Raw genomic sequence first — 25,032 nt, 5'->3', positions numbered from 1 at the left:
ATTGTTATTCCAATTTTACGAGAAGGGATACAATTGCACCTGGATTTGGGTGTGGGCTCAACACAGATCATGATTTGTACAGTCGCTGCTTATCACTGAAGGACTCTCTCATAGCGATGTGTTTTCAAAGGGTGCATTTCTGATAAAGCTTGTTTGTCTGGCCAGTGTGCACTACCTAATATTTCTTTTCAACCTCCCATTCTTTTGGCATGCTTTTAGGTGCACTCTTAGATTTTCTTCCCCCTTATAATTAGCATGGCCTCTTGCTGTCAGATCTGAAGTCTTGACTTTGATCTTCATAAAATCTGTTGAGATCAGGTATTCTCAAGCGTGTTACCTAATTCTGTTTCTGACGATCTTGGCAAATATTCTGGCAAATTTTATTGTCTTTCTTCCGTACACTATGAGATTTAGACTTGAGTGCTATCCATTCTTTTCCCTCTCTGAACTGGCCCATTCTGCCTTGTTGGTCAAAATGACAGATTTTTCATTTTAATTGTCAAAAAGTTTGAATATGACTCACTGTTTTCATCATTATATATCAGTATGGTATATCATGGTTTTAGTAATCATTTCTAAACATACAGGCTTGATAATAACATGTATTTCTGTTAATAACAGTGGATTAAAGAATTTATCCAGATAAGTGTTTTTTGTTTTGTTTGTTGTTTGTTGTTTTTGATGTTATTTTTATTTATTTATTTATTTATTTTAAGTGAGAAGATTAAGTTACCAATAGTGGATTAAGTACGTCAGCTCCAGTGGCTGTTTGATGGCACAGCTATTACTTACAATGAGAACAGGAGATGTCATCTTATACTAAATTAGCTGTTACTTTTAGTCCATAGTGTGGGAACTGCCTGTCCTTTAAATTTTTGCTCTCCTTCCTCCAGATGTGTAGGGGATTGTAACATATTTTTTTCTGTGAAAAAACTGAACTTCTCCAAACTTTTCCGTAGTATCCAGGCTCCCTTCCTTAAAAAGTTGTCCTTTGTATAGTTTTATTCTCCACTGTCTCCATGTACTCCTTGTGTTGTCATTTCCAAAGGTGTTCTGAAATGGCATTGCTCAAGCAGGGTTTGTCCCATCCTAAGATAGACATGTAACATAAGGTGAGTTGGACCTCACCCAAGGTCTTCCAAACTGGAGGCAGAGTTCCTGCTCCTGCCAGCCTGTGCAAGTTGTATTTTCTGGGAGACAGCTAAATTGTGCATTGTAGATACTCAGCTGAATTCTTTTCCTGCTGTGATTTTTTGAACAGGTAGCTATCCTTAATTTCAGCCTTTTCTAGGGCTTGTTTGGGTGGATAGTTTATTTAGGGGATATATATTCTTTGTACTTTTCATCTGATATTTGTGCTACTGGAAACCCTGAAAAACTAGTGTTAGCTTTAAAATAAGGCCAATTGTCAGACACTTTAGCATGAAAAGAAGGGAGCTGCCTGGCTGCAAGGGAGTTCAGGACATTCACTAAAACTCAGGCTGGCTGCTCTTGTGCCAGCTCTTCCAGCTGCTCTTCCTCAAATGCTTTAGTCCTTTGACAGCAATAAACCATTCATTTTTAAATAGATTTTTGTTTCCACTGGAGTTTCCTCTTCTAAGTGATTTCCCAGTGTGAATACTCTTAAGTGTCTACCTTGCTCCTCTTGACTGACATTTCTCTAGCAAATGGTGCAAATAAGCTGCCATGTGTGGTGTTTTCTGCGTCAGTGTAAGTAACTGCTACATACTGCTGCACTCCTTAGTATTTTGTCCCATAGCACCTACAAGATTAAACAGCACGCCATCAGCTGCTGAAATTTCCTATGATAGGATTGTCACTTTGAGTTTGCTTAGATCACATTTTTGGACATTCCAGCTGGAAAGTAGCATCAAATGGGCTTATGCATTTTTTCCCTGCACTTTCTGCCAAGCAAAAACTGTGCAAAACCCTAATCTCTGTGGTAATTGTGGGCAATAAGCTCAGTTACAGATCAGGCAGCATGACTGTATCTTCTTTTTGACTCAGAGTAGTTTCTCTCTAGAAAGATGATCTCATTTAGGTGACCAAACCGATCAGCCTGTGTCGTTGTCCCCTGTCACTTGCACCTTTGTCCCACTCAGCTTCTCCTTTTTGTGAAGACATTTGGTGAGGATGTGAGGCAGTTCCTGTGACTGACACCTCGGGCATCTGTGAAACTTAAAGTGTCCTGAATGAAGGAGATGAGCCTGTGTAATATGGGACTGTATTATGGGACTGTAATAATTTGCATTCTCGGTAGGAAAGACAATAAAAGCATGAGCAGGTATCACAGTTGCCTGCCTCTTCTCTTTTTGTCCAGTCTTATATTCTTCAAAAACAACATTTTTCACTTTTTCTACCATTTTTTTTGTTCTCTTCCTCAGTATATATAACTGTTCTCTCATCTGTGGCATCCTTCCCATCTTCTTCCTTTCTCCATCATGAATTTTTTGACCAGATTGCAGATTGTTTCATGCTTTCATATGAAGTTTGCCCTCTCATCCTTCTCTAGAATAGATCAAGCTGTCACCTTCCCTACTTCACTTGAGCCTATGGGTTTGAATCCTTTGTGCCCCCTAGAGCCTATGTTGCTTCTGCTTTTTTGAGCATGACATATCTTTCCTTCCACAAACTGTTTCTGCTTCCCAGCAAATATATCATTTCTACTTTCTTCTTCAGCATGTATGTCCTGATTACCCTATTGCAGCTATTTCATTTGTTTTCGTCTGTATCTCTTGTCAAAGTTATCCCTATATTTAATCTTTTTTTTTTTCTTGTTTCATCATCATCATCGGTAGCATACAGCAAACAATTTTTCTTACATATCGTGCAGCTTGCTGCTTCTGCACAGCTTTTTGAAGATGAACTACTTGGTAATTATAGAGTCATAGACTATAGACCTGGTAAGGACTTGCAAAGATTGTCTGGTGGATATTGCTGCTGCCAGTCAAAATAAACAGTGCCTGTGTTCCTCGTGAAGAATTTTTATATAACCTGTGTGTATTTTGAATATCACTTTTAAAACTACTTTTGCTTAATTGAAGACATAAGATTTGGTCACATTTGACTCCTTATATACAGTGTTTGATTCCAGTTTTAGGGTGTAGCAAAAATATCAGCAATCAGGCAATACTTAGAGTCTGAATAATACTGCCCATATGGCATCTGATCTAAATAAAATCAAGCTTTTAAGTGGTTGCTTCTCACAGTTCAGTCTGGTTTTGCTGTTTCTCAAACTCTTAAGTTTCTAGATTAATTAGTGTTAGTCTCTTGAGATGTGTTGGGAATATTTTGTTCTTTGAGACCATCATGTTTGATATGTAAGGTCATTTAATTTAACTGGATGGAGAAAGAAGGAAGGAGACACAAACATAATGCTTCAAGTGCACAGATTTCTGTAAGACATATATATAAATTTTTGTCAGAGACATGCACATGTCTCTTCATCTGTTTTGGGAAGAAGAAAAAAAAAAAAAGGTTGTTTTCTCGCCTTCTCACAAGAAGTGAGCACTCAGCTGTCTGAGTCGAGTCACTAATATGGCCAGGAAAAAGCCAGGGGCAGAAATATGAATAGGAATAGTGGCAAAACCAGTTGTTCTCTGGATACCCAGTACCCTGAGCTGGTGGAAGGGGATGGGGAGCAGGATGTGGCCCTCACAATCCACGAGGAAATGGTTGGCGACCTGCTACAGCACTTGGATGTATGCAAGTCGATGGGGCTGGATGGGATCCATCCGAGGGTACTGAGCGAACTGGTGGAGGAGCTGGCCAAGCCGCTTTCCGTCATTTATCAGCAGTCCTGGCTATCAGGGGAGGTCCCAGTCGACTGGTGGCTAGCAAACGTGACGCTCATCTACAAGAAGGGCTGGAGGGTAGACCCGGGAAACTATAGGCCTGTTAGTTTGACCTCAGTGCCAGGGAAGCTCATGGAGCAGATTATCTTGAGTGTCATCATGCGGCACTTGCAGGGCAAGCGTGCGATCAGGCCCAGTCAGCATGGTTTTATGAAAGGCAGGTCCTGCTTGAAGAACCTGATCTCCTTCTATGACAAAATGACACGCTTAGTGGATGAGGGAAAGGCTGTGGATGTGGTCTACCTTGACTTCAGTAAGGCTTTTGACACCGTTTCCCACAACATTCTTCTCAAGAAACTGGCTGCTCGTGGCTTGGACTGGCATACGCTTTGTTGGGTTAAAAACTGGCTGGGTAGCCAGGCCCAAAGAGTCGTGGTGAATGGAGTCAAATCCAGTTGGAGGCCGGTCCCTAGTGGAGTCCCCCAGGGCTCAGTACTGGGGCCAGTTCTCTTTAATATCTTTATCGATGATCTGGATGAGGGGATCGCGTGCACCCTCAGTAAGTTTGAAGATGACACCAAGTTAGGTGCGTGTGTCGATCTGCTTGAGGGCAGGAAGGCTCTGCAGGAGGATCTGGATAGGCTGGACCGATGGGCTGAGGCCAGCTGTATGAGGTTCAACAAGGCCAAGTGCCAGGTCCTGCACCTGGGGCGCAACAACCCCAAGCAGTGCTACAGGCTGGGAGATGAGAGGCTGGAAAGCTGCCTGGCAGAGAAGGACCTGGGAGTACTGGTTGATAGTTGGCTGAATATGAGCCAGCAGTGTGCTCAGGTGGCCAAGAAGGCCAACAGCATCCTGGCTTGTATAACAAACAGTGTGGCCAGCAGGGCTAGGGAAGTCCCCCTGTACTCGGCTCTGGTGAGGCCGCACCTCGAGTACTGTGTTCAGTTTTGGGCCCCTCACTACAAGAAGAACATGGAGGTGCTCGAGTGAGTCCAGAGAAGGGCGGCGAAGCTGGTGAGGGGTCTGGAGAACAAGTCTTACGAGGAGCGGCTGAGGGAGCTGGGGTTGTTCAGCCTGGAGAAGGGGAGGCTAAGGGGAGACCTTATCGCTCTCTACAGGTACCTTAAAGGAGGCTGTAGCGAGGTGGGGGTTCGTCTATTCTCCCACGTGTCTGGTGACAGGACGAGGGGGAATGGGCTAAAATTGCACCAGGGGAGGTTTAGGTTGGATATTGTGAAGAACTTCTTTACTGAAAGGGTTGTTAGGCATTGGAATGGGCTGCCCAGGGAAGTGGTTGAGTCACCATCCCTGGAGGTTTTTAAGAGACGTTTAGATGTTGAGCTTAGTGATGTGGTTTAGCGGAGGACTTGTTAGTGTTAAGACAGAGGTTGGACTAGGTGATCTTAGAGGTCTCTTCCAACCTAGACGATTCTGTGATTCTGTGATTCTGTAATTAGCTGTATGAAACGTGTACAGTTTAGGGGTTAGATAGGTTCTGTTGTTGGAGGATTGCAGTACATGCAGAGATGAGCATGTGCACATTATTGTATCAAGGAAGCCTTGAATAAAATGCCAAGACCCTTTCTGTTTGCATCATTAACAGAGTAAACACACTGTGTTTCAAAATCAGCTTACGTGGAAAGCATCATTCTCAGAAAGAATTAACTGGGAAATACTGCAAACTCAAAGGGAAAGACGATTTGTGCTTTAGGCTGACATTGACATTAAACCTCCTCCTGCAGGTGAAGTCCCTGGTTCATTGCAATGTACCCGTGAAGACCTGCTGCTATCAATAGTGGAGGCAAATTTATCAGTTGTATTGGCTTTTTTCCTTCATTTGATAAAAAATCACTTTGATTCTGATAACACTAAAAATACTATCTGTGAAGTCTCAGTAATATCTACCTCTTGTCAATAGGGTCTCAGTCCTGTGAGGCAGAGATACATTTCTCAGAAAGCTGCCGAAACATTGTTTGAACAAAACAAAGAACTTTTTGTATTCCCTTTATTAATTAAAACTAGCAATTTCCACCTGTGCCTGTTGAAAAGGAGCAAAATTCATGCATCTTGTTATTGGAGCACTGCTTAATATTTTTTCAAAACAGTAAAATAAAAAATTCAACAACATTCAGTATTGAAAGTAGTCACAGTTTTACAAGCTTGCCAGAAATGTACTGGTGTTTTTTTTCAAACTTTATGCACGTAAGAGGGCAGCTGAACCACATGTGCTACCTGTAGAGCTTCAGATTGCTCTCTAGACAGAAGTTCAGGAATTTTCCTCGGGTTTTTCTTCCTTTTCTTCAATGAAAACCGAAACAGCAGTTGTTTTTCTGAGTGTTATCCAGATAGTGAAGTGTGTAAGAGACTATGTTAGCCAATGTCTTCTTCGTGGGAGAAGTCCAGCTCTGTTAGAGTCATGGTGGCTTCTTTGTCTTCTTCAGATGTTTCTTGATAATATAAAGTTCTAAAAATGCACTAGAAGTATTTCTGTCCATGCTGTGTTTAATCAAACTATCCTTCTTGAATCCTCTGCACAGGACAGACAACTACCATTGATTTTATTTCTTGAAGAGAAAACAATTCTTTGAATTCATAACCATGTTGTTTTTACAGTGGCTGTTTGGGTGTGTTTGTTTCCATTTGCCTTGCTGCATTTTTCCAACCTTTTCCAGACGAGGTTATAGATAGATAATGCTGTCCTTTTCCAAGGAAAACAACCTTATTTGTTATAGTGCTTTGGTGTGGGTTGTGTCAGCTTGGAGTTGTGTTTGCATGTAGCATTTCTCCATGTATGAGTGTTCTGCTGCCGTGTAAAACTGTAAAGAGGAGAAAATGCAACGGCAATAGACTGGAAGTGCATTGAATGTTCTCACCCTTGCCTTAGCACAGCTGCAGTGGTGTATTGTCTGGAATTTAACTGCTAATGGCTGAAATGAGAAAAATTCATTGGGACTTTCTTTTCCAACTATACAGATAAGATGGGAAGCTTTCACTTGCCTATTCCTCATCACTGATGAATCCATCTATTTTTTTTTTTTATTTACTTCCTTAATTTTCCCGGATAGGGAGAACACAGCCTAGCATCACAGTGTGTATCATTTTTTCAAGAAAAGAGATGGCCTCTCTAGTTGATGCTGTTTTCTGGCAGCATATTGATGTGAGGACTTTATTTCAGTTTCATTGCAAAAAGCTGTCAACAGAGCTTGTTTCAAGGAAACTGCAGAAATGAATCCCTTGTGTTCCACGGGCAAGCAATCCCTTGCTATACAGCTGCAGATTCCTTTGCTACCATGAACGTTTTTCAGTTTTTATTTGCAGCCACAGCTGTGACTATAAACTCAAGGATTTCATGCTGAAGTTTACTTGGGATTCCATCTGACTTCTTGTTAATGACTGCAATATTTGGTAGTTTATACACATCAAGGTTAGTGTCTTATTCCCTCCTTGTCTGTGGCATATTGGCAGAAATATGAAGCTGCTTGAAATGAATGCCATAGTGACAGCCTTCTGCCAGACACCGGACAGGTATGGCCTCGCATGCAGTGGTTTATCAAATTTGAACTGTCCTGAGAATATGTTATTGACCTGCAGATGTGCCCTGAGCTGTCAGTTGCTTTGATAGGAAGAGGTGACCAGTCTACTCCTCGACATTTTTAATGACAGATAATGGTGCTAGACGAAACACCTGAAAGAGGCTAACTGAACTGTGTGGAAGTTATTCTCTCTGCCCCACAGACATACTCTCCCATCTGAAAACAATAAAAAGTTTTTATTATTTTAAAGCATGCAATAGTACTGAACAGAGAAAGTGCAAGAGAAAACCCCAGAAGGCTCTGATGCCCTTTTAACCCTCAGTCCCTAAGCTTATTGGCCTGAATTGGATTTTTGTTGTGTTTACAATGCTTATATCATGTCCAGTTCACAGCTTTGCACATCCCATTATTTGTTGAGCAGATATAGACTGGTCAGAGGCTGTGCTGGCAGCTTCTGCAATGTGTTACAGGCACAACCAGGAGGCAAACATCTCCATTTCTGTCAGCTGGAACACAATTCAGATTATGCCCAGCAGGTCCTTCTGTTCATTAGGTCTGTCAGTTAACATGGTAGTGTGCCTAAAATAAAAATAAAAACAAAAACAAACAAAAAAAGAAGCTTGTCTTTTGGACAGCCAGCTGACTTCTTCGCTTGGATGCAAACCCATTTTTACCATTGTTCTCAATTTATTTTGCAGAAAAATTTCATCAAAATTTTCATCAAAGGAAAAGTTTCTAGTTTTTATTCTTTCTGTAGTCCATACTTTTTCACCTAAAATGAGGAGTAAAACTATGACATAAATTGCCTGTTTGAGAGAAAAATTGTATCTTTAAATTTTACATAAAAAGCACAAGATCTTCATCATTCTTGTGGGCAGATAATAACAGCTTGCAACTGGAACTCAAAGAAGCTTTCAGCTGACATAAATTTTTAAACTTTTAATCTAGTGGCTCAATATTTTCTCACTGTTTCTGATTGACAACACCTCGCAATATTTGTAATTGAGACTATTCACCCTTTTCTTAGACTTTTAATATTACAACTCATATAGCAATTGTTTTAGCAAATTTTGGAGAAACTGCCTAAGGTGGTTGACTTTGAGGGAGGAAGAGAACGGTCAGTGGACAGCATAAGATATCAGTAGTCTGTGATAATTTATTGCTTGCAACCCTCCTGGATGCCTGTTACGATACATGAAGAGAGAAACTGCTGGAGATGGCTTTACCAGAGGCACAAGTTTATGCAAATGAATTTTAAAATAATGTATGAAACCTTTAGTATTCAGCTCTCTTTCTAAGAATGATGTTTTCCTGCCTTTTTATGGCCTACTCATGAAATTTGTCTATTCCGAGCCTGCTTGGGCTTTGTGCTTTCCAAAAGCTTTGAAAACAGGATTAAAAAATGCAGTACGTCATCTGAAATAACCAGTATTCAGATGGGTGATCCTTGCTCCAATCACATTTTTAAGATACCACTGAAACCACAATCTGAAGTTGAAGTATGTGCTGATGTTAATGAAGAGGGAGTGCGGTTCTCCTCTGTCAAAGTGTCTTTCAAGGACTGAAAGCCTTAGAGATTAGCCATTTGGGATACTCAGAATTCACTGGTTTAAATTACCGAAACTGAAACTTGTTTATTTGGAAAAATATATTCATTGTCCTGCTCTTATTACAACAAAAAATATAATATAAATATTCCTATTGTAGGAATTAGCTCTTTAGCCTTTTTTTTTTTTTTTTTTTAAGCAATGTATTGAGTGATGACTCCAATTTGTATCTCTAAATGTTGTTTCATTAAGGAGAAAATTACTGTCCATATTTTCATCAGATCTATAGGATATTCCTTAAAGAGACTTTTGTCAGTCCCTGAATGACCAAATTATTGTGCCAGGTGATCATTCCTTTAGAGGCGTGATAAAACCAAAATGTGAATTTGTAGAATAAGATGGGAAATTAATATCTCAGATAATTCTCTGTCAATGGTACTTATATCTAATGGTCAGGAATATAAAATAGCTTAGAGGGCTGATATAACTAGCTTCTGGATAGCTCTATTCTCATACAAAGCCACCCACTAGACCGTTTTATTATAACTTTTTGACGTTTTTGGAAAAGAAACATCCATTTCTGCAGCTTGTCTGAAAAACAAAATAATAATAATAAAAAAAATTGTCAGTAGAGTTGTGAGACGGAAACATGGGAACTTCTAAGAAAAAAAATGAATTGAACTTTAGTTTTCTCAGTCAAATAAAACACAAAACCAAGCTAGACTACATCTGAAGTGCAGGCAACTTTTGCATTAAATAATATACGGAGTATCATGTTTTATGCCTCCTTACTTTCTGCTTTGTAGCTAGACCAGAAATAGTGGTGTAAAATACTTTCAGAAATTATAATTCTGTAGAAGCCTTTAGTGGCAACAAGTTAAAATAATCACAACTGTTGACCATGTTAGATGTTTTGATTTAAGCAAAAGTGAACATTGGACTGTCCTTCTCTTGCTCTCCCCTTTTTGTTCTCTCCTCTCTTTTTCTTTCTTCCTTCCTGTTTGGCACCAGATTTTTCAAGTTCAGTGGTGACTGAGATTATGCTGAATTTGCTGAGTTAAACTGGCATAGTTCTGGAGATGAGGTGTCAGGAAAACCAATATTAAAACAAGCTCAGAAAGAAACTGAAGAAATTGGTGGAAGGTGAATTATTTGGCAGCTGTTAAACACGTTGGGGGATTTAACACAATCTCTAGCTCATAAAATATCCATTCATCTGAAGCCAAGAAGATACTCAGGGAAAATGGCATCCACATGTCTTGTTTCTTTTATTCCTTCTGAAACATTTATAGTTTGCTTATGTCAGAGATTATTGGGACCTAAATCTAAGCCAGTGAAGATCTACTGCCCATGTATAAGTATTCCTAACTGTATATATCTCTGGGCAAGTCAAAGTCAAACTGGGCAAAGTTGCAAGTCAAACAGCCCTGAGTAAAGATCCATAACTACCTGGGAGAGCAAGATGTTTGCTATGCTCCAGAATGTCTATTTATCCCTACCAATTTTGTCAGTAAGTACTAAATTATTGTACAAATACAAATACGTTCTCCTTAAAACCATCTGAAGAAGCTAATAATGTGAATAATGATCTCCTTCCTGACAGTCTGTAAAAAACCCCTCTGCTAAACAGTTTTCTCTCCTGGTTGGCTGGGGTCAGTCAACTTCTGAAATCAATAGCTTCATTTAGTTTGGCATCGGATGGCTGGGGTAGTTTAATTTCAATTTACATTATGCTGCTTTCTTTTGGACTTCATTCTAATATCAATTTCAGTATTCATTCTAATATCTGTTTTGCTATTACACTGGGTGAAAAGATTCTGAAGTGAACTTACAACCGTAGACACTGAAAATAGGAATTGGAAAGCCAGTTTGCAATTGGGCAACTGCTATTTGTGCTGAAAGACTGTGGAGATATGAAGACATTTAAGATTGCTCTTTCATACGCATGTTTTTCTTGGTGGTGGTGGTGTATTTTTTTTTCTTTCCTGGGGATCTGTTCACTCAAAGATCAATTCTGACATCTAATAGCTTAAAAGAAACATGTGACTGAATCAGCGTAGCTTCCTGCTTCTTGCTGGTGTTACTGCTGAAGTGAGCAGAGTGCAGGGTTTGTACTACAAAGTGCCACCAAGCTGGTAGCATGGTGATAAGGACGTCCTGTGCCATCTCCATTCGTGGCGGGATTTTCTGGCATCAGTTTTTCTCATGGCTGATCCCTGTTTCCCCATCACTTGCCAGCCTTTCAGGAAATGTAGTTGTTCACAGAATCACAGAATCGTCTAGGTTGGAAGACACCTCCAAGATCATCTAGTCCAACCTCTGTCCTAACACTAACAAGACCTCCACTAAACCATATCACTAAGCTCTACATCTAAACGTCTCTTAAAGACCTCCAGGGATGGTGACTCAACCACTTCCCTGGGCAGCCCATTCCAATGCCTAACAACCCTTTCAGTAAAGAAGTTCTTCCTAATATCCAACCTAAACCTCCTCTGGCGCAACTTGAGCCCATTCCCCCTCGTCCTGCCACCAGGCACATGGGAGAATAGACCAACCCCCACCTCGCTACAGCCTCCTTTAAGGTACCTGTAGAGAGCGATAAGGTCTCCCCTTAGCCTCCTCTTCTCCAGGCTAAACAACCCCAGCTCCCTCAGCCGCTCCTCGTAAGACTTGTTTTCCAGACCCCACACCAGCCTCGTCACCCTTCTCTGGACTCACTCGAGCACCTCCATGTTCTTCTTGTAGCGAGGGGCCCAAAACTGAACACGGTACTCGAGGTGCGGCCTCACCAGAGCCGAGTACAGGGGGACAATCACCTCCCTAGACCTGCTGGGAAATCTTGTTTTTACATCCTGTATTTCTTCCATGTATTGAAAAGTCTAAATAAATAATGGACTGTGTAGGACTTTACGTGCTGTTCCAGGGGACTCTGGGGGGAGGTTGTTTTTTACAGGTTTTGATGAAGAGGAAAATAACAATTTAGGTGGTTATTGGGATCTGACAAAGCACTCACTGAAATTTCTTGGGAGGCTCATACCTCAATAGTTTCAAGTAATCTATAAGCAGAAGCAGACATCATCATGTCCTGTAAAGCTGGGCCACATTATCAGGGCTTTCTTCATGGCCGTTCAGATAAATGTTCTTTTGAGCTTATCCATAACAAGTTGCCTCTAGGAAAAAAAAGGTTTGTAGTGTGCTCTTCTGGTATATTTTTAAAAAGATTATTCCTTTTGTCAACGTTACCATCATCATCATTATTATTATTATTATTTTAGATAATGTAGTTATCGGCCTAGTGTCTTTAAATATTAAAAAGAACCTGGAGGTAAAATGAGCAGGTGAAAGTAACTATATCCCATCTAACTGCTCTTCTTTTGAGAGGAAGCTATTCTAAGTTTTAATGCGCGTTTGATTTGGGGAACAGATCAGCAGATCAGGTGCTTGGTGAAATGTGCTGAATTCATCCTTCATTATGCTGTTGTAACTGGGACAAAATCTTTAATCTAAAAATATATTCCCCCCTACTTGACTTTTCAAATTTTGTGTTTTGATAAACTGATGCTTTACAAGTACTTCATTGCTTGGCTTCTGCGACCTGAAATGGGACACTATTCCACTGCTAAAAGTAATCATAAAGGCACGCAACATTTTCCATCATTTTGTCACTAAGGCAAATATTATAGGGACTGGGAAGGGGGGTGCATGGAGGGGTGGGGACTGTGAACTCCTGTGAGTGAGGGGCTGAATATGTGTGCTCAGGTAACTACGGGCAAGTCAGGCAGGAAGGTTACAGCGGCTCCTCCAGCAGCCTGAGATGGCCCTGACAGGTGAGGTGAAGCCTCCACAATCTCTCAGGTTTTGCAGGATGGTGATAATGTTTGTCAGATCTTTGTGCCTTTCAAGTTTTGCGCCTGCATTTTCTGTGTGAAGATTGAAGTGAGGACAGTTTGAGTTGGGAGAGAAGTCGGAAGGGGAGAGATCCACTCCCTGCTAATGAGTTCATCATTTAGGTGGGTTGAACTTTGCTAACCTGTGTTGTGGCAGGGGGGGTGGTCATTAAGTTAGCCCCTAATGAATTGGTAATGTCACGATGTCAAGGAATCCACCCAGTATATGTTAATTTAAAATTTGTGTGGACCTACTTGAATATATTCAAGAATCACTGCTGGTAACGAAGTGCCATCAGATAGCCTGGAATAAGGCAGAGAGAGCTGGGGATGTTCAGCCTGGTGAGCCTAAGTGTCATGCTAGAGCACTTTTATTGAAGCCTCATGTTTAGAGCAGCATTCCTTTGCTTTGATGGCTGCATCACTCTCTAGTGACCTTTTGGCATTAGACTCCTGGACACATTTTTAGAGAGGCACAGATGAGGTTGTGTCTCTCACTGTGCACTCTTGTCATGCTTTCTTTTATCTCTTTGGTGGATCTGACAAAAACAAAACAACAACATCAACAACAAAACAAATCTGTAAATCCATCATATATTGCAACCAGGAAGTGCATGTTTGATTTAAAAGGTACTCTTCATCAGTGTAGAAAAATCATTGAGATAGAGGTGTTTACAGCAAAATGCAGTACAAGCAAATCTCTGTGATGGTGCAATTTGTAAATTCTATGCATTCTTGTTCTGTGTAAGTCAAATCTGTGTTAGCAACAAATAACACAGCTTGTGTGTGATCATGAAATAACATATTCAGGGTGTCAGAAAACATAAAGAAATGTGAGTAAGAAAAGGAACTGATTCTGAAGTTAATGTTGTGGATCTGACAGATGAACACTGTTCATCATCGAGTGTTGCCCACTTTAGCAAGAAATTAATTCTGCTGTAGATATTGTATGTGTGGATTTACTGCTCTAGTTGAAAACTGGAAGGTGACTTCAGTCATAATCCAGTTTCTCTGATCCTGAATGGAAACACAATATTATTTGTTCCATAGAGTTCAGTGACTGATGATAAAGAAGAATAATGTGAATAAACGGAACTGCATAAAAGCATCCCTCTCATTTTCTGAATACTTCATCACAGGCCATAGTAGGACACAAAGTAATTGGAAGAAGTTGATTTCTTGTGAGCTGGATTACCGCTTTGTGTCTCCAGAACTACTGAGCAGATTGTCATTTTTGATTATCCCCTCTTCTTCTTTCCATCACAACAAACAAAATCCCTGAAGGATCATGTAGCTGGTTAAGGAAGGAAAGAAACATTTTCCAAATGCACTATCCTTTTGTTTTTGAGGAAGAAACCGTGACTAATAAAGGAGCATTTTCCTAATCCAGCTTTTCAATTTCCATCATGCAAATTTTGTGAAAAGTGTGCGCTAATACTGAAGATAAGGAAAATCACTGTTACATTGGGGAAGTGTTTTCATCTTTTCAGAAATTACTCTTCTGTACCTTTTCCTCATCTAAATTTCATTTTCTTTAAATAGGATATTTTTATTTTATTTTTTTGTCTGTGTGCTTCAGCACTTTAGAGAATGATTTTTCAACTCTTATATTTCATGCGGTCCTATAAATGTTTGTGTACAAGACTGTCCACATTAGTTTTTCACAGATCACCCACTTCAAATTATGGCATTCAGTAATGTTTTTGGTTATTTTAGTACTATTCCAAATCATAATTTTATAACACCTGCTGTTTGCCTATGCTGTATGAGCTAAAAGTCTCCCCACCACCCATTCCTCTCTGTGATTCCTAGGTAATGAAGGACACTTGCCTTTGTAGACTCTCTTACATAAATGTTTTAGGACGTGTATTTTCTCTCCTACCTGGGATTATTGCAGTAGTTCAGAGGAAGTTTACAAACCTGCCAGTTGCTCAGATGAGTCACGATACTGTAATCCTGTTCCTCTACATTCATTGAAGATTCCTGGCATGTTTGGCCAGTACCTGGTATCTATAAATCTTGGTTCTTGCTGCATTCCAGTTTCTATAGCTCTTCTATCTTTCTTCTAATTCTTGGCAGTTTATTTAAACCTACACAATGTGACAAAGCTTTTCACTCCCTGAGGTGGCTGAACTGAAGCAGCAGGTTTAATTGATTCATCTTTATGAGACTAATGTTTCTGAGAGGCTGTGAGCCTTTCTTGATGTGGGTTGCTGTACTCTAGGCATGTAAGCTGTTACTCAGAGTCTATGTGACTTAGCAGAGTGATTGACACTCAAGCCATCTGAAAGTTTCTCAGCTTTCAACTGCATTTTGCTGCCACAAGAATGAGGATGCTAAGGCTTTCCAGTGCTTGTGAGGAAGGGAAAGGGTCAAATTTTTGGACTTGCCTAGATTTGGCTCTCTCAGTTTTCATAAACTCTTCTTGAGGAATGTTTAAAGTTGTTTGAAAGTTCTTGAAAATTCGGTGTGTCAGGAAATCCACCTTCTAATGATGGAAGATTTGTTTGCCCTAATATCTGAGGGTTTCATTTGTGGCTTACTCCCTACCCACGCTCCAGGGGTACATCGTGTTCTGAAGCTTTGCTTTGCAAGGAAAAGTGCTTCTGTAATCAGCACATGGTGAGGAGATAATTAAGCCTTGAGTGGTTATCCGATTTATATTGGAAATGGAGAAAACATACTCTGAATATGAGCTTGTATTTGTAGAAGGGCAATTTGTTTTCAGGGCAATCAACTTTTTGATTTACAGTTCAGTCATTGGGCAGCAGTGCAGAACCCTTCAGCCCTCAGCCCCTGTCAGGAAAGCGCCTCATGTTTATAAATCAGTTTGCGTAATAAGATTTGTTGTGACTTTCTAGACATAGTAGAGAGAGAAAGCTCTTCAAAGTAAAGCTGCCTGTGATTTCAGAACCTCCGTTCCTTGCTGTGCACCCACTGCAGCTGACGCCAAGCTCTGCTGGGAAGCTGGGGAGGGTCCACAGTGAGTGAGTGAAACTATGACTGTGCCTTGACTTTCTTCCCAAAGTGCTGGTAGAGGGCTGAAGAGCTGAGGCAATTTGTGTATACAGAATGTGATTTCTAAGGTAGCACAAGGCTTTTGCCCTGAAGTCTTTAGCAAAGACACCTCTTTCCTCTGTAGTTCTGACTGAGTCTCTTTTGACAGAAGAAGAGCTGACTCTTTATATTTTCTTCATGTTTACCAGCATGCATTTTACATACTTACACTGAAAAGACAATAAAAAAATAAAACCACACAATAAATCCCAGAATAAACAGATGACAAGCTCCAGCGTGTATTTTAATTTAGCTTGGCTTGTTGCAGCAGTGACGGCACTGACCAGGAGGAGCATCACCTTCCAGTACTTTGCCTGATCCAAAGGCATCCACCCAGCAGGGAAGTATCCTTCCTTCCCCACAAATAACTGCAAAGGGCTGAAAGCATGAGATTGGAGTATATTGATTATGGTACTTGCCTGCCGTAGATCAGAAATGTTACAAGTAACTTCAGAGTATTGCAAACCGTTTTTCTTCTTTCTTTCCCTTGTGTGCCTGCCCGAAGAACTGTCTGGCCTTGTGTTGAGGACACCTCTGCCCCAGCAGGCCAGCTGGGCCCAGTTTAGCTCCCCTCAGTGCTAGGAAGCCATACCTCATTTCCAGACTGAAGTTGTGACATGACACCTTCCAGATGTTTAACAATTGTTTTCTCCGTATTAATTCATTCATTTAAAGGAAGGAGACAGTAAGATTTTTAGAGTCAATGGATCTAAACTGACTTTTAAACTGAGGATTGCACCAACTGAGTTTTAGGAAAGAGTAGAAAAACAAAGAAAATGTTGGCCCAGCTATTTCTTCTGATGATTGCATGAGCCATGTGTAGTTTCTATAAAGTAACTACTTCACTAAATTCTGGTTTGATGACTTGGATGGTGACTGTTGGGGGAAATATCCTTGAAGGGACACAATAAAGTGCAGTAAGAAGTGAGAGAAACTCTTCACTTTCTCATAACAGCAGACAGTATCCAACAAGCTCACTCTCTTCTGGTATTTGTTTGGTTTAACATGAGATGGATAGGGTGTTTTTTTCAGTGCCAAAGTTGCTATCTGATCTAGAGTTCTGTAAAAGTTAGGATTCTGTATGAATCTGTTGATTAAATATTTAAGAACAAACATCAGATTATGTTGTGCATGAAAGATTGTTTTCCTCTGTCAGTAGCCAAAATCTGATAAGCCTAGGTATTGCTCTGTTCTGCAGCTATAGATGAAAAGCTTTATCAATAAAAACTTAAGATAGTGGCAAGTGTGACTCCAAAACTTCAACAGCAACTGAGTTCACTACTGGGACATACTACATGCTTACAGAACTGAAGTTGATGCCCTCGTACCTATTTGTGCCACAGTGAATTTATTTTTACAGTTCCCTTCCCATGAAGACAGGTCCCAGCTGTTTATGAACAGTGTTTTGCCAGCCTCTGTCATTTGCATCCCTTCAGAAAATTTCAGCAGTGCTACATAGTAATGCGCTGTAGCTCTTCAGAGGCAGAGCAGAGCGGCAGTGCCCAGGAGCTGCAGTGCCAGTAGGGGTGGATGGGAGAAGAGCCCTCCTACCCCCAGCCGTGAAGCCAGTTGTGCTGCTGTGTCCTCCCCATTCCCCTGACTCCTAAGGGATGGGCCAAGATGTTGAAAAGGAAGAGGGTGTTACTGGGGAGTAATAACTTTGATTTAGTGTATCATTTAGGTGGGTTTTAGGCAGAGACACTATTTTTTTCCTATTGCCTCTGTATTCTGCTAGTCTGGTGCAAGTGGTACAAATCTTAAATGTTTTGGCTACATATTAGGGTACCTAATATAAAACATACCTAAGTTTTATCTTTTCCCTTTTAAAGAGTGCATATGAATTTCTGTAGGTATCAGAATGTCTTCTATGATTGAGGTTTCTGTTGGCAAGTGATTGTCTTTCCAAATGGCCTCTTCATGTATGTGCACTGGCTTCATTTGTGAAATATCCATGCATTTCTCTTGTCTAACCCTTGCTTTGTAGTGCTCCTTAAAATTATCCCCAAAGGACACTGCCTCTTTTCCTTTCCTTGTTTATTTTCTGTTTTCCTTTATTTTGTTGTGTTCCCTGTATATCTTGGAGAATGGGTTTTTCCCATTCTTACATTTTTAGGTAGGTGGGCTGAAAGACTTGACATTTTCCATAAGTCCCTTTATTCCTGCTTTGTTCTGGGTACACAAATAATATGTTTGGAACTGCAAATCATAAAGAAATATTTTCTATAATTTTAAAGTTTAATTTCATATCTGTATCAGATATGTTCCAATGCATTCCTTTATCGTAAGAAGGACTTCCACCTTATTGTTTATTTTTGGAAGAAGATGTAACAATAATTGTGTGTAGGAAAAACTGTTGAAGTCACGTTTTCAGTCTTACTCAGTATTTTAAATAAATGAATTGGTTCTTATTATTTTGATTCTAAATTCTCTGTCATTATTTCTGTTGTGTTTGGACACCATTTTGCATCTCAATATATTTATTATCTATTTTGAGATACAAAGATAAGAGGGCAAGACATTCTGTAGCTTCATTTCTCCTGCTCTCAGTATTTTTTAACAGCATCCCTTAAAATAGAAAAGCAAAACTATGTGTCCTACTTTCCCCTCACTAAAATAGATGCCTTTTGTTAATTTTAGATGCAGCAGAGCAGGATATGTAATTAATGATATCAAAGAATCTATATGATATTCAACAGGGTCCTAACATCAAGGACAAAAGAAGTCTGACAACAGCTGTCCCTATGATTTGGTTTGTAAAATGTTTTCTTTTATTTCAGGAAGCTGGATGCTTTCATCTATGATGCAGCAGTGCTAAATTACAAGGCTGGAAGAGATGAAGGCTGCAAACTTGTCACAATAGGCAGTGGATACATCTTTGCCACTACGGGCTACGGAATAGCACTTCAGAAAGGATCACCTTGGAAGAGACAAATTGATCTAGCCCTCCTTCAATTTGTTGGTGATGGTAGGGACCAATCTTTTTTCCTTCCCCTCCCCCCCTTTTTTTTTCTTGTATATGGACTGTTAATTCAGTTTTAGTAGCTCTGGGCCTTTTACTGCTCTTCTCTTTGTTGTTGCTGTTGTGTTTTTTTTTTTTTTTTTTTTAACAAACAACAACAACACAAACGAATGGGTAAAATTATTTCTTGATGCTAAGACAGGAATTCTCTTCCACCCTGTTATAATTCATTTTACTACCATGGACACTTAAATTTGTTTTCAGAAAGTGTTTCCATATACGTCACAAAATAATGTTGTCCTCAATGTTAAAGAGCATTTCTAAATTTATTTTTCTAAATTCATTTCTTTCCTTTTTTTTTAAACTATTTTTTTTCCTTTTTTTTTTTTTTTTTTTTTTTTTAATGAGCAGTTCCTGAGGAGTTTTTCTTAATAGACAGGTTATCTTTCAGAATGACCAAGTTAGCTCATCCATGTCTAACTTGTAGGTAGAGGAATTCATGTCAATTTTTTCCTCATTGACAAGGTCTTTGAGGTTTTCCTTGTGGTAAGAAGAGAAAAAGACTGCAAATTTTTTGTTTGCAATACAACAAATGAAAGTTGAGAGTAGAGGAGGAGCTAGTCTCTCTCTCTGCTTTGCAACTTAGAATTATTTAGCTCAGTTCTGAACTGGTGTGAAGGGTCCCTAATTAGGATGGGTTAATTACCTTCTAGTATAAGCATGTGTAGGAATTGAAGCAAGCTGACTGGTTTTATTGGATTTCAAACCAGCTATTTGTCATTCTAACACAAAACCAGAAGATGCATAGGCCCTCTTGGCACTTCTGCCCTACTGGAAAAAAAATAAAAAATACCGTACATCTTTGATATGTTTGTAGAGAGTAATAATGGCTTGTTCTCCACCTAGGGCTTTTGAAGTACATTTTGACTGTTGAAATATTTCTTTGCCTCAGTGAAAATTCAAACCTTTCACATGTACATGTGAATAAAAATGTGATAGTTAACAAAATTTCTGTATTCTGTATTATGACTGACTAAAATCCTCCCTCAGATCAGAATATGGTGTGTGTTACATGATCATTTTGATTCTTTTACATAGATACATGTATTAACTTTACATTTCTTTGTCAGTGAAAGGGAGGCCTTCATTGTAAAAGAGATATGCACTTATGGTCACTAACAGCATGTCGTAGAGGATAAGAATGGTAAATTTTTCTATAATAGGACAGTTTTAAACAGCTGTATGCAAAACCTTAGCATAGTAGCCTCCTGTTCCATCAAAACAAACAAACATAACAAAACAACAACAAAGAAAATCAACAACAACTAACTAACAACACCGAATGTGTTAGTGTTCCAGGACATGGATTTTATTTCCGTTATAATACTAAATGATGTCTGGAAGAGACATAATAGTCATGACTGACAGATTTTTTCTGGGTAACATGGAGAGATGTTAGTGTCACCATTATTAATCTGTTGTATTTCAAGAGGTTTATGGAAGAATCTTTTCTTCCTTTGCTAAGTAATGAATATATGACCCACAGTGACTAGATTTGAAGTAATGAAATTCTTTAAAACAGTTGGAAGTAATTGGCTAAAGCCTTTGCTTTATTATTTGTGAATATTGTGTGAATAGAATATTTTTCTATTTTTGTAACAGTATTAAGAAGTATTAGATGCTGTAATTCTGACCCATTTTACATAGAAAAACAGAATCAGAGAAATAGAACTATTTGTCCCAAACTAAAGGAGAAAAAGACTGGTACATCCTGAAAGAGGATCTGAGGTCTTCCTTGGCCACGGGCTAATGCCTTTAGATTTTGCTAGAGCATCACTGAGGTTTTTGTTCTTTTTGTCTTGCATTTTCTTCCTGCTTGCGCTTTCATTATTTATGATACTTTCTCATCCAACAAAAATAAATGAATTTCCAAGGAAAGAAAATAAATGAAATAGAAGGGAAATTATTTGAACCTGTTCAAGAAAAAAGTCCTCAAAATACCAAAGGTACTGCATTTATACGTATCATGTTGTCCCTTAATATCAGGGAGAAAACGAAAGGGAAAGAAGAGGGAAAAATCTTATCATGTATTTATGCTTTGACCTGTGAACTTATATAGCATATGAATGCTTATCTCTCTAGTCCATTTTTAGTAGCTGAAAATAAAACAATTGAGTCATCTACAAAACTTGGTATTAAAACCTCCATATGAATAATTTACAGAATAGCAGTAGATACAGATAACATCCAGTTGAATGTAAGCTTATCATGAAATATCTATTCCCATGTTCAATGATGCTTAGATTACTTCAGAAGATAAGCAAAAGTTTTGAATGCACAAGCCTTGGGGATTATGAGTGTTTGTGGTATTTTTTCTGTAGTACTTTTCAATACCTTTAGAATGTATTCTGAACAAGCCTGGAATTCTAAAAAGATCATTTTCTCTTGTAAAGAATTCCTAAACTTGTTCAGAAAATGGTTTATGCACTATGTAAGAGGATAGCAGTTGGACATATCTGTTGGGTAGAAATAGGCATGTTTCCTTTAGTCCTACAAATGTTTGCTGCCTTGTCTCACTTCTTTGTGTCACAAATCTAGATTATAATTTTCAGAATATTAATTAAAAAAAAAAGTATAAATACAAAAAATAATTATGAGGTTGAAAATACTTCTACTACTTTGTAAAGTACATGGCAGGTGAACTGGAACAAAACACCAGGAAATTAAATGTAATGAATGATTGCCTTGAACTAGCATGACCTGATAGTGGTATTCTAGGTCTAACCTCAGTAGTTCAATAAGCAATCTTTTTATCCATAAACTTATATAACTCTGTTTTGATGAATCAGAAGGGATGAACACAGAGTTCAGACAAACATCATTTTGCTATATCACTAAAAATCTCTTTGAAGTTTTCTAGACTAAAGCAAGTATGATTGGGCTGAAAGTTTCATCTTAAGATGAAAATGGTGGGAAATTCACACTGGAGTCTGAATGAGGTTCTTTAAATAAATAGACATACACAAGTGAAAGTAGAAATAGTTCTTTCACATTTGTAGTTTCTGCAGAATTTATTATTCTCTAACACTATGCCTATAAAATAGCAAAGCACCTAGAAGTATTGAATCATTATTCAATATATGTAATAGGATGTTCATCTCTATGGACTGGTTTCAGTGAATGATTATAAATCTAATGAGTTTCATAAATGTAAGAAAAAAAACTAATGAGTTGAGCAAACAATTTATGGATACAATTGTTATGTTAATGAGTGAAGGAGAGAACCTTTTGGATGATATGATGCTAGATATTTGGATAAGACCAATTTGTTTAAAAGTATATCTGATTACACTGACATAAAGCTCGATTTCATCTCTTTTTTACATTTACACTATACTGAGATCTTGAAATGTATTTTATAACTTTCAATTTCCTCTGCATGTGTCTTTCCCCTGTGATTTTTCTTATTTTATTTTTCCTTGCTTCTTCCATTATTCTCATATCAAAATGAGTTCACTTATACATTCAAATGAATTTTTTTGCACAGTTGATAGGACCCTTCTCCCTCTTCCTCACTGATGGAAAACATCCAACTCAAGTATTACTGACTTGTCATGCAAGAACATCTTTTCATAATTTCCACAATACAGTGCTTTTTTATCATTAAAATAAATGGCTTTGAACCCTCTTTTGTATCTTGTTGGTACTAGAAAAAAATTAAGGTAAATACAAAGGGACGTAAGTTTGTGTTAGGGATAGCTTTAAGCTTAGACTGGGTGAGTTATATGTATCTATGAGTAGGGATCTGATCCTGAGGATAGTTCTATTGGGTGGACAAATTGTATTGCCAATTGCCAATTACATTTGGAAAGCAACTCTGAAGTCTCAGTGGAAGGAAGCAATCTACAAGTTGCCGAATTTATTATTCTAACTGTCAGAAAATGAGAGAGAGAGGGAAGGAGCATGGGAAGGAGCTACTGAGGAATTTGAAGTATAGAGAATAGCTACTTGTCTTGCAAATAAGATTAGACCCAAAGTGTTTCATCACTTGGTCTGTGCAGGTTCATATGAATAGCCCAGTTCCTAGGAAGTTGAGATGAATATGCATTTTAATGTTATTAATAATTTTAATTTATGTTATTAATAACTTTAATTGCTTTGGAATGCTGAACCTTTTTAATATACTGAGTTAGGAGTTGCTTTTTCTTGTATAAAGAATACAAGTGAAGTATATCAGTGAATTTCTGGTTTTGTACATCTTACTGTCTCATTGCATTGCAACTCATCCGTGTAGACTTGCAATTGACAACTCGCATCTTCAGTTTTACTTGAAATAGTTGATCATCAAGGTAATTCTCTAAAGCACAGTGGTGGCTGTGCTTCTTTTTGTCTTGCTTTAGTCAGAAGAGGAATTTTTTTTATTTTTTTTAAACTGAGAAATAAAAATATTCCTACTGAGATGCAGAAGACTATTTCTCAATCTTTTGTTGAGAAATAGGAGCACCCGTAAGTTGAAAAGCAACTAAAATGATATGGCTGCTAAGAAACAGCACTGTCATTTTGTTTGGATCTTCTGTCCGCAACAGCAGCAATGTGTCAGAACAGAAAGGTTGCACACTGAAGAGCTGCAAGATTCATGCTTTCATTTCTTTCATAAACCTCTGGAAGGAGCAGTTGGGCAGGCTGACATACCCCGAATCCAGCCTGTTACCCTAGCAGCTGTCAACTGCTCCTTCTGTGTTAGTTTGTGGTTTGATAGGTTCCTACAGGCTCAGGCACACAGGCTGAGTAATTTAGCAAGTCTGTAACTGCTGGACTGCAACAGTTGTGATGGCACTCATATTCCTCCAGCTTTCAGTATTTCAGCCTTTTGGCCAGCTGTCTGAAGGCCCAGGTATTCCCTGTGCTCCTCTGGGTTGGGCTGCATGGTGTGACTTAGAGCAGAGTGGTACTGGGATAAAAGTATACTGCAAACTGGCTTGCAAGATGTTGGTTCTGAAATCTTCTGTAGTGTTGTTTGGGATTTGGAGCAGAATCACTAGGACCTAGTAGGTGAGGAGAAATTATTTTTATTTCTTTCTCATTCTCTCTCTCTCTTTTGCATTTTTGAGTAAATGAGAATACTGAACTGCAAACAGGAAAGTTGATTTGGGATTAAGAGGGTAAGAGGGCTTCAAAGGGTGCATGGGATAAAGAGAAAGATAGTAACGAGCCTTTAGCTCTGTGGATGCAATTGGAACAGAGGGACAAAAGACTCATGACAGCAGGAATCAGTGGAAATGGAGGACAGAAAAATGCTGCATAAAGAGGGCAAATATGGAGAGGAGTGGGAGAATATCAGCCAGCTGGCCAGATCGAACACCTACTACATGTGAGGTATTTTTGACTTATTGTGCTACCTGCAGGCAATGAGCTCAACTCAAATGGAGATCTGGGAAGATATCTCCAGGAAAAGAGGGTCAAATGGTGTAGCTGTATTAAACCCTTAACCCTTAAAGCTGCAACCTTTAGAGCAATTAGAGACACAAAGATGTGAAGAAGAAAACTGTTTCTGGTTTGAGTTTCCATAGAGAGTCTGTTATCCCCTTCCTAATATCTTTAAATTCTGGTTAATCTTTATGTGCTTTTAGGATGGCTTAATACACAAAGATTTATTTTCCTGGGCGGATAATTGCTTCCCACTCCTTAGGGGTAATAGGTAACTGTAGAAGTAAGATTTGCCCCTTTATATCTGGAAGAGGAAAGTGCTTTTTCTTTCTTTCCTTTTTTTTTTTTTTTCTTTTTTTTTCATATTTTAGCATAAGCCTTCCAAATCTCACTTATGAGGAAGTGCAGCAGTGTGACTCACACTGGCTGTTAAAACTCAAGAAGGAAATACGTACGTGATTATAAAGACATATTTTCAGTGTGTGCTGCTTAGGCAGAATACACCCACAATCCCAGTGATTTTCTGTTTATATATTTAGTGTCCTCCTTAAGCAGTGGGTGGAACAAATGTGACTGGAGAGTGTATAAGAGGAGGCTGTTTGTGTAGCTGAACAAGAGTGAGAGGAATTGTAATATTGAAAGTCGTGCTTAACAGTTTTGTTAATTCATCTGCAACTAATGGGGGCATGCAGAGCGCAATCATTAGCTCACCATAAGGTTTTTGCTGTCAGTCATCTGTGTTTCTCTTACTATTTTTACAAGGGGAGATAACTCAGAAGATTCCCATGGTAAGAGAGATTGTTTTGGGGGTTCCAGGCTGAATTT

General features: G+C 38.9%; 1 protein-coding gene across 1 annotated transcript in view; it reads left to right on the top strand.

The window, feature by feature from the left end:
• GRIN2A (glutamate ionotropic receptor NMDA type subunit 2A) overlaps window positions 1-25,032 on the top strand; it is a 179,295-nt gene that overhangs the window by 142,466 nt on the left and 11,797 nt on the right. Inside the window, 1 exon segment of the mRNA XM_035548801.2 lies at window positions 18,599-18,786. Coding sequence (XP_035404694.1) covers window positions 18,599-18,786 — 188 coding nt within the window.

Source organism: Cygnus atratus, chromosome 15, assembly GCF_013377495.2.
Source record: "Cygnus atratus isolate AKBS03 ecotype Queensland, Australia chromosome 15, CAtr_DNAZoo_HiC_assembly, whole genome shotgun sequence".
NCBI classification, from domain to species: domain Eukaryota; kingdom Metazoa; phylum Chordata; class Aves; order Anseriformes; family Anatidae; genus Cygnus; species Cygnus atratus.
The sequence above is the reverse complement of the archived record's forward strand: the minus strand, read 5'-3'. Positions and strand labels throughout refer to the sequence as shown.